The 10,046-nt window shown below is 51.5% G+C and overlaps 1 protein-coding gene across 1 annotated transcript; it reads left to right on the top strand.

The window, feature by feature from the left end:
* Positions 1-3,431: 3,431 nt before the first annotated feature.
* Positions 3,432-8,390, top strand: UBL4A (ubiquitin like 4A; the record flags this gene model as incomplete). Its single annotated transcript, XM_083881291.1, has 3 exons — positions 3,432-3,640; positions 5,750-5,855; positions 8,167-8,390. The coding sequence occupies exons 1-3, from the start codon at positions 3,593-3,595 to the stop codon at positions 8,388-8,390; spliced, it is 378 nt and encodes a 125-aa protein (XP_083737417.1). The 5' UTR covers positions 3,432-3,592.
* Between the last annotated feature and the right edge of the window lie 1,656 nt (positions 8,391-10,046).

Raw genomic sequence — 10,046 nt, 5'->3', positions numbered from 1 at the left:
AGTCTGTCCCAGTTCCTCCCAGTCCATCCCAGTCTGTCCCAGTTCCTCCCAGTTCATCCCAGTCCACCCCAGTCTCTCCCAATCCTCTCCCAGTTCCCTCTCAGTGCTCCCAGTATTCTCCCCAGTATCACTCCCAGTCCCCCCCAGTTCATTCCAGTCTGTCCCAGTTCCATCCCAGTTTCTCCCAGTTCATCCCAATCCTCTCCCAGTGCTCCCAATATCCTTCCCAGTATCGCTCCCAGTGCCCCCCAGTGCCCCCCAGTTCATTCCAGTCTGTCCCAGTTCATCCCAGTTCCATCACAGTCTCTCTCAGTCCCCCCCAATCCTCTCCCAGTGCCCCCCAGTGCACCCCAGTTCATTCCAGTCTGTCCCAGTTCATCCCAGTCCTTCCCAGCTGTTTCCAGTATTTCTCCCAGGATCGTTCCCAGTGTCTCCCAGTCCATCCCAGTTTCCTCTCCCAGTGCTCCCAGTATCACTGCCAGTCCCTCCCAGTGTCCCCAGTCCATCCCAGTGTTCCCAGTCCCCTCCCAGTCCCTCCCATCACCTCCCAGTCCACACCAGTCCCTTCCCAGTTCCTCCCAGTATCGCTGCCAGTCCCTCCCAGTTCTCCCAGTTCTCACTCCCAGTGGCTCCCAGTGCCCCCAGTCCCTCCCAGTATCACTCCCAGTTTATCCCAGTCTCTCCCAGTCCCATTTTTAGCCCTAAAATCTCCTTTTCTGCCCCAAAATCCCGGGAGTTTTTGCTGCCAGTCCCTCCCAGTTTATTCCCAGTCCCTCCCAGTTTGTTCCCAGTTCATTCCCAGTCCCCCCCAGTCCCCTTTACTCCCTCCCAGTCTCTCCCAGTCCATCCCAGTTTCCCCTCCCAGTGCCCCCAGTCCATCCCAGTATCCCCAGTATCATTTCCAGTCATTCCCAGTCCCATTTTTCACCCTAAAATTGCCATTTTTACCCCTAAAATTCCCATTTTTCGTCCCCAAAACCCTGGGATTTTTTGCCCCCAGTCCCCCCAGTCTGTCCCAGTTTATCCCAGCCTGTCCCAGTCTGTCCCAGTTTGTCCCAGTATCATTTCCAGTCACTCCCAGTCCCATTTTTCACCCTAAAATTCCCATTTTTACCCCTAAAATCTCCATTTTTCGCTCCCAAACCCCGGGATTTTTTGCCCCCAGTCTGTCCCAGTCACTCCCAGTCTGTCCCAGTCCCTCCCAGTCCCCCCAGTCCCACTCCCAGTCACTCCCAGTCCCATTTTTCACCCCAAAATTCCCATTTTTACCCCTAAAATCCCCATTTTTCGCCCCCAAACCCCGGGATTTTTTGCCCCCAGTCCCCCCCAGTCTGTCCCAGTTTATCCCAGTTTATCCCAGTGTCACTCACACCTCCAGGGTCTCCCCGCAGCGCCGGGCGCGGGCGGTGGGGGAGGGGCGGGCGCGGCCGGGGTGGGGGAGGGGCGGGCCCAGGTCGGGCTCCAGCGCCCCCAAAGCGACTCGAGCGACCCCCGGGGAGGGGAGGGGAACCCGCAGGGATCGGGGGAGGGTCAAGGAGAGAAAATTCACTAAAAATATCCCAAAATTCCCGAAAAAATCTCCCCTAAAATCCCCAGAAATTCCCCAAAATTTCCCCAGAAATTAAAAAAAAAAAAAAATCCCCAGAAATTACCCAAAAAATCCCCAAAATTCACAAAAGAATACCCAAAATTCACAAAAAATATCCCAAATTTCCTCCGGAATTCCTGAAAAAATCCCCCCCAAAAATCTCCAGGAATTCCCCAAAAAATCCCCCAAAATTCCCCAGAAATTCCTAAAAAAATCCCAGAATTTCCCCAGGAATTCCTCAAAAAATCCCCCAAAATTCCCCAAAAAATCCCCAAAATTCACAAAAAATATCCCAAATTTCCCCCGGAATTTCCCAAAAAATCCCCCCAAAAATCTCCAGAAATTCCCCAAAAATCCCCAGAAATTCCCCCGGAATTCCCAAAAAAAAATCCCCCAAAAAATCCCCAAAATTCCCCTGGAATTCCCAAAAAAATTTCCCCCAAATTTCCCCAGAAATTCCCCAAAAAATCCCCCCAGAAATTCCCAAAAAGTCCCCAAAAATTCCCCAGAAAATCCTAAAAAAATCCCCTCAAAAATCCCCAGAAATTCCCCCCAAAACTCCCCAAAAAATCCCCAAAAATTCTCCCGGAATTCCCGAAAAAATCCCCAAAAAATCCCCAAAATTCCCAAAAAAAACCCCCAAATGCCCCCCAAAAAATCCCCAAAATATCCCCCAAAATTCCTCAGAAATTCCCCCCCAAAATTCCCAAAAAAATCCCCCCCAAAATCCCCAGAAATTCCCCAAAAAATCCTCCCAAAAATTCCCCAGAAATTCCCCAAAAATCCCCCAAAAATCCCCAGAAATTCCTAAAAAAATCTCAGAATTTCCCCAGGAATTCCTCAAAAAATCCCCCAAAATTCCCAAAAAAATCCCCAAAATTCACAAAAAATATCCCAAATTTCCCCAGAAATTCCCCCCAAAAATCCCCAAAATTCCCCCGGAATTCCCGAAAAAATCCCCCCAAAAATCCCCAAAATTTTGGAGATTTCCCCCAAAAAATCCCCGAAATCCAAAATTCTCCAAACTCGCCCTTAATTCCCCAAAAATTCCCCTCGGAATTCACCAAAATCCCGAAAATCCCCCAGATTTCCAAAAGATTTCCCAAAATTCGAGCTGGATTCCCGAAAATACCCCGATATCCTGAAATATCCCCTCGGAATTCCCCCAAATCCCAAAAAATCCCCCCAAATTCTCCAAAAATTCCCCCTAAAATTCCCCCAAAAATCCCGGAATTCCCCAAAATCCACCCAGAAATCCCCAAAAATCGCCTCGCATTTCCCCAAACCCGCCAAAAATTCCACCAAAAAAAACCCAAATCCCCAAAAATCCTCCTCAGATTCACAAACTCCACCCCAAATTCTTTTTAAAATCCCCAAAATCCCCCAAACCCACAAATTCCTCCTGAAATCCCAAAAAACCCGCCCCGAATTCCACAAATTTTGGAGAAAAAAACCGCTCTGAAAATGCTGAAAATCCCCGAAACCCCCAAAATCCCCCTCAGGGATGGGGGGGGAGGGTCAAGGAGCCGCAAATCCCAAAAATCCCGCCCGAAATTCCCAAAAAAACCCCCGAAATTCCCAAAAAATTCCCCAAAAAAATCCCCCGGGCCGGATACAGCGTGAGGGTCTCCCTGGGCGCCGCATCTTGACAGAGCGAAGCCACGCCCACTTCCGGTAGCGAGGGGCGCTCTGGGAATTCTCTCTACGCTACTTCCGGTGCAGCTGTGGGCGCCGCCATCTTGACGATGCGAACCCACGCCCACTTCCGGTAAAAAATTAGTATCCATGGGCGCCGCCATCTTTGCACGAAGAAGCCACGCCCACTTCCGGTAGCGAGGGGGCCGTTCTGGGAATTATCTTTATGGCACTTCCGGTCCCTCTATCCATTCTCTCTATGGTCCCCCTGTAGTTTCTGTGGCCCCGGCGTCTCCCGCTGTTTTTGGGGCGGTTTTTTGGAGCTCCGGGGGTTTTGGGGGGTTTTTTGGGGGTCTCGGGGGTCCCGCGATGCTCCTGACGGTGAAGGCGCTGCAGGGCCGCGAGTGCAGCCTGCAGGTACCGGGGGGTCTGGGGGGATTGGGGGGGTTTAAAGGGGATTTTTGGGGGGATCTGGGGGGTTTTAGGGGGTTCTGTGAAGGGTGGGGGAGGTTAAAGGGGTTTGGGGGCGTTCTGGGGGGGGTTGGGGGGAATTTAAAGGGGATTTGGGGGTCTCCGGGGGGTTTAAAGGGGGTTTTGGGGGAGTTTGGGGAGGTGAAAGGTGATTTGGGGGATTCTGGGGGGGGTGTTTGGGGGTCTCGAGGGGCTCTGGGGGGTTTGGGGGGAGATTTAAAGGAATTTGTGGGGGGTTAAAGGGGTTTATGGGGGGTTTGGGGAGGTTAAAGGGGTTTTGGGGTGGGTTAAGGGGGTCCTGGGGGGCTCTGGGGGGTTTTAAAGGGGTTTTGGGGTGTCTGGGGAGGGTTTTGGGGGTCCTGAGGGTCTCTGGGGGATTTGGGGGATTTTTTTAGGGGGTTAAAGGAGGTTTTGGGGGGCTCGGGGGGTTTTAAAGGGGTTTGGGGTCTCTGGGGAGGGTCTTTAGGGGTCCTGAGGGGCTCTGGGGGATTTGGGGGATTTTTTAGGGGCATTAAAAGGGGGTTTGGGGGAGCTCTGTGGAATTTGGGGGGTTTCAGGGGTTTTGGGGGGCTCTGTGGGGTTTGGGGGGTTTCAGGGGGTTTTGGGGGCTCTGTGGGGTTGGGGGTTTCAGGGGGTTTTGGGGGGCTCTGGGGGTTTGGGGGATGTTTAAGGGGGGCTGGGAGGATTTCGGGGGGGATTTAAAGAGGTTCGGGGGGTCCTCAAGGGTTTTGGGGGGATTTCAGGGAGTTTGGGGCGGCCCTGAGGGGATTGAAGGGGTTTGGGGGGGTTTGGGGGGTTTCAAGGGCTATTTTGGGGCTATTTGGGGGCTATTTGGGGGCTATTTCTGGTGGCTTTTTTGGGTATTTTTGGGGTATTTTGGTGCTATTTCGGGGGGGGGGTTGGGGGGTATTTTTGGGCTATTTCTGGTGGGTTTTTGCGGTATTTTTGGGCTATTTTTGGGCTATTTTGGGGCTATTTTTGGTGGTTTTTTGGGGGGTATTTTTGGGCTATTTTTGGTGGTTTTTTGGGCTATTTTTGGGCTATTTTGGGGCTATTTTTGGGCTATTTTGGGGCTATTTTTGGGCTATTTCTGGTGATTTTTTGGGGTATTTTTGGGGGCTATTTTTGGGCTATTTCTGGTGTGTTTTTTTGGCTGTTCTGGGGTATTTTTGGGCTATTTCTGGTGGGTTTTTGGGCTATTTCTGGGCTATTTCTGGGGTATTTTGGGGGGTATTTTTGGGCAGTTTTTGGTGATTTTTGGGGGGTATTTTGGGGCTATTTCTGGGCTATTTCTTGGCTATTTTTTGGGCTATTTTTGGGCTATTTCTGGTGGGGTTTTGGGCTATTTCTGGGCTATTTCTGGGCTATTTTGGGGGCTATTTTTGGGCAGTTTTTGGTGATTTTTGGGGGGTATTTTGGGGCCATTTCTGGGCTATTTCTGGGGGATTTTGGGGGGTATTTTGGGGTTATTTCTGGGGTATTTTTTGGTGTATTTTTGGTGGTATTTCTGGGCTATTTCTGGTCCATTCCGGGTGTATTTGGCGCCCAGGTGTCCCCCGAGCAGAGCGTTGGGTCTCTCAAGGCTCTGGTGTATTTTTGGTGTATTTTTGGTGTATTTCTGGTCTATTTTTGGCTATTTTGGTGTATTTTGTGGTCAGGTGTCCCCTGAGCAGAGCGTGGGCTCTCTCAAGGCTCTGGTGTATTTTTGGTGTATTTTTGGCTATTTTGGGTGTATTTTTTGCCCAGGTGTCCCCCGAGCAGAGCGTTGGGTCTCTCAAGGCTCTGGTGTATTTCTGGTGTATTTTTGGTGTATTTTTGGTGTATTTTTGGTGTATTTTTGGGTTATTTTGGGTGTATTTTGTGGCCAGGTGTCCCCCGAGCAGAGCGTTGGGGCTCTCAAGGCTCTGGTGTATTTTTGGTGTATTTTTGGCTATTTTTGGCTATTTCTGGTTTATTTTTTGCCCAGGTGTCCCCCGAGCAGAGCGTGGGCTCTCTCAAGGCTCTGGTGTATTTTTGGGTGTATTTTTGGCTATTTTTGGTGTATTTTGTGCCCAGGTGTCCCCCGAGCAGAGCGTTGGGGCTCTCAAGGCTCTGGTGGCCGAGCGGCTCCAGGTGCCCGTGGAGCAGCAGCGCCTCCTCTACCGGGGAAAGGCCCTCAGCGGTGAGAAAGGAGGAAATTTGGGGGATTTTGGGGGAGTTTGGGGGAGTTTGGGGGAGTTTGGGGGAGTTTGGGGAAGATTGAGGGGATTTGAGGGGAGTTTATGGGGAGTTTGGGGGGTTTTGGGGAAGATTGAGGGGAATTCATGGAGATTTTGATGGAATTTTGGGGAGATTTTGGGGGGTTTGGGGGGAATTTGGGGGATTTTTAGGGAAATTTGGGGAATTTGGGGGAGTTTGGGGGAATTTGGGGAAGATTGAGGGGATTTGGGGGGGGTTTATGGGGATTGTGGGGGAATTTTGGGAATTTAGGGGGGTTTGGAGGATTTGGGGGAGATTTAGGGGGATTTGGGGGGATTTTAAGGAAATTTGGGGGATTTTGGGAAATTTTAGGGGATTGTAGGGGGAATTTGAGGGTTTTGGGGAAATTTGAGGGGAATTTATGGAGATTTTGATGAGATTTTGGGGGGGTTTGGGGGATTTTGGGGGAATTTGGGAGGTTTTAGGGGAATTTGGGGCAGTTTGGGGATTTTGGGGGGATTTGGGGAAGATTTGGGGGCAGTTTATGAGGATTTTGATGGAATTTGGGGGGATTGGGGGGAATTTATGGGAATTTAGGGGGGTTGAGGAATTTGAGGGGATTTGGGGGGATTTTGATGGAATTTAGGGGGAGTAGGGGGGTTTGGGGGATTTTGAGGAGGATTTTGGGGGGTTTGGGGGAATTTATGGGAATTTGGGGAATTTGGGGATTTTGGGAGGTTTTAGGGGAATTTGGGGCAGTTTGGGGAATTTATGGGGAGTTTGGGGGGATTTTAGGGAGATTTGGGGGGAAATTTATGGGAATTTAGGGGGGGGTGGGGGAATTTTGGTGATTTTCGAAAGATTGGGGAATTTGGGGGGATTTTGAGGGATTCTGGGGAGATTTGGGGGAATTTATGGGAATTTGGGGGGATTTGGGGGATTTTGGGAGGTTTTAGGGGATTGTAGGGGGAATTTGGGGGAGTTTGGGGGATTTTGATGGGATTTTGGGGAGATTTGGGAGGAATTTATGGGGATTTATGGGGATTTGGGGGGTTTTAGGGGAATTTTAGGGAGATTTTGGCAGGAATTTATGGGAATTTAGAGGCGGTTAGGAGGGTTTGGGAGGATTTGGGGGAGGATTTTGGGAAGATTGGGGAGATTTTGGGGGATTTTTGAGGGATTTTAGGGGGATTTGGGGGGAATTTCGGGGAGATTGAGGAGCTTGAGGAGGGAATTTGGGGGATTTTGAGGGAATTTTGGGACATTTGGGGGGAATTTATTGGAATTTAGGGGGATCTGAGGAATTTTGGGGAGATTTTGGGAGATTTTGGGGGATTTTGGGGAGATTTAGGGGATATTTTGGGGTATTTTTGGGCGGATTTTAGGATTAATTTTTGGAATATTTTTGGGGTATTTCAGGGTTATTTTGGGGCCGATTTCAAGAATATTTTAGGGGCATTTTTGGGCTGATTTTTGGGTATTTTTGGGGTATTTTTGGGGTGATTTCAGGGTATTTGGGGGCTGATTTTTGGGTTAATTTTGGGGTATTTTAAGGCTGATTTCGGGGGTATTTTTGGGGTATTTCAGGGTTATTTTGGGGCCAATTTTGGGGTTATTTTGGGGTATTTTGGAGCTGATTTTGGGGATATTTTTGGAATATTTTTGGGGTATTTCAGGGTTATTTTGGGGGCTGATTTTGGGGTTATTTTTGGGGTATTTTTGGGTATTTTTAGGCTATTTTTGGGGTATTTTGGGGCTGATTTTGGGGTTAATTTTGGGGTGTTTTTTTGGGTATTTTTGGGATGATTTCAGGGCTACTTTTGGGATGATTTTGGGGTCTTTTTTGGGTATTTTTGGGGTGATTTCAGGGTATTTTGGGGCTGATTTGGGGGTTAATTTTGGGGTATTTCTAGGGTATTTTTGGGGCGGTTTTGGGGTGTTTTTTGGCTGATTTCAGGGTTACTTTTAAGCTGATTTTAGGGTTAATTTTGGATATTTTAGGATATTTTTGGGGCTGATTTTTGGGTTAATTTTCGGGTATTTTTGGTGCGTTTTTGGGTATTTTTGGGGTGATTTCAGGGTAATTTGGGGGTGGTTTTCGACTGATTTTGGGATTAATTTTTGTGGTATTTTGGGGTTAATTTTGGTTATTTTAAATATGGGGACCCCTCACAATCCCCATTTCAACACCCCCCAACCCCCCCAAAAAAAAACCCCCCCAAACCTCCACCTCCCCTCCCCCACCCCTCCCCATTGACCTTTAACCTTTGACCCCCCTTGACCTTTGACCCCAGACGAGCGCCGCCTGGCGGATTATTCCATCGGTCCCTCCGCCCGCCTCAACCTGGTCCTGAAACCCCCCGGGGGGGGCGGGGCCGCCCCTCCCCCTCCCCCTGCCCCCGCCCCTCCCCCCCCCTTCGGGCCCGCCCTGGGGCGGCTCCTGGGGCGGCACTTCGGGGGCCAGGACGGGCCCAGGGTCCTGCAGCAGATGGTCAAGGTGGGATTTGGGGGGTTTTAGGGGGATTTGGGGGATCCTGGGGGGGGTTTGAGGGAATTTTGGGGGGTCCTGGGGGAGTTTGGGGGGTCCTGGGGGGGGAATTGGGGGGATTTGGGGGGGTGTGGGGGGTCCTGGGGGGGTTTGAGGGAATTTTGGGGGGTCCTGGGGGAGTTGGGGGGTCCTGGGGGGGAATTGGGGGGATTTGGGGGGTTTGGGGGGTCCTGGGGGGGTTTGAGGGAATTTTGGGGGGTCCTGGAGGAGTTTGGGGGGGCCTGGGGGGGGAATTGGGGGGATTTGGGGAGGTTTGGGGGGTCCTGGGGGGGTTTAGGGGGATGTTCAGGGGCCAGGACGGGCCCAGGGTCCTGCAGCAGATGGTCAAGGTGGGATTGGGGGATTTTAGGGGGTTTTGGGGGTCCTGGGGGAGTTTGGGGGGTCCTGGGGGGGGAATTGGGGGATTTGGGGGGTCCTGGGGGAGTTTGGGGGGTCCTAGGTGGGATTTGGGGTGATTATGGAGGGGTTTGGGGGGACATTTGGGGGATTTTGGGGAGGGTTGGGGAGATTTGAGGGGGTTTGGGAGATTTTGAGGGGGATTTTGGGGGTCCTAGGTGGGGTTTGAGGGGATTTTGGGGGGTCCTGGGGGGGTTTGGGGGGATTTTGGGGGGTTTAGGGGGTCCTGGGGGATAATTTGGGGGTTTGGGGGGTCCTAGGGGGGAGGTTGGGGAAATTTTGGGGGATTTTGGGAGGGTTTGAGGGGAATTTGGGGGTCCTAGGTGGGGTTTGGGAGGATTTTGGGGATATTTGGGGGGATTTGGGGTTTTTTTTGGGGGGTTTGGGGGGTTTTGGGGGGATTTGAGGGATTTGGGGAAATTTTCGGGGTCCTGGGGGGGTTTGGGGGTCCCGGGGGATAATTTGGGGTATCTGGGGGGGATTGGGGAGGTTGGGGGGAGGGTTTGGGGGGGCATTTGGGGGATTTTGGGGAGGGTTGGGGAGATTTGAGGGGGTTTGGGAGATTTTGAGGGGGATTTTGGGGGTCCTTGGGCGCATTTGGGGGGGTTTAAGGGGATTTTGGGGCATCCTGGGGGGGGGGGTTGGGGTGATTTGGGGGGTTTGGGGGAGATTTTGGGAGGTTGGGGGGATTTGGGGGTTTTTTGGGGGAGTTTGGAGAAATTTTGGGGGTCCTGGGTGGGATTTGGGGAGATTTGGGAGGGGTTTGGGGGAATTTGGGGGAGTTTGAGGGAAATTTTGGGGGTCCTAGGCGGGGTTTGGGAGGATTTTGGGGAGAATTTGGGGATATTTTGGGGCATTTGGGGTTTTTTTTGGGGGGGGGGTGGGGGGATTTGAGGGATTTGGGGAAATTTTGGGGTCCTGGGGGGGTTTGGGGGGTCCCGGGGGATAATTTGGGGTATCTGGGGGGGATTTGGGGAGGTTGGGGGGGGTTGAGGGGATTTTGGGGGAAATTTTGGGGGGCTCCTGGGGGGCTTTGGGGAAATTTGGGGGGTCCTGGGAGATATTTTGGGGCGTTTGAGGGGGTTTGGGGGGATTTTGGGGATATTTGGGGGGTCCTGGGGAGGGTTTGGAGGGATTTGGGAAGGGCTGGGACAATTTTGGGAGGATTTTGGGGAAATTGGGGTGGTTTGGGGTGATTTTTTCTGAATTTGGGGAGATTTGGGGGGGATT

The sequence above is a fragment of the Zosterops lateralis genome (genome assembly GCF_965231275.1).
Source record: "Zosterops lateralis genome assembly, chromosome: 33".
Classification (NCBI taxonomy): Eukaryota; Metazoa; Chordata; class Aves; order Passeriformes; family Zosteropidae; genus Zosterops; species Zosterops lateralis.
Note: the sequence above shows the minus strand (reverse complement) of the source record. Positions and strands in the feature narration are given on the sequence as shown.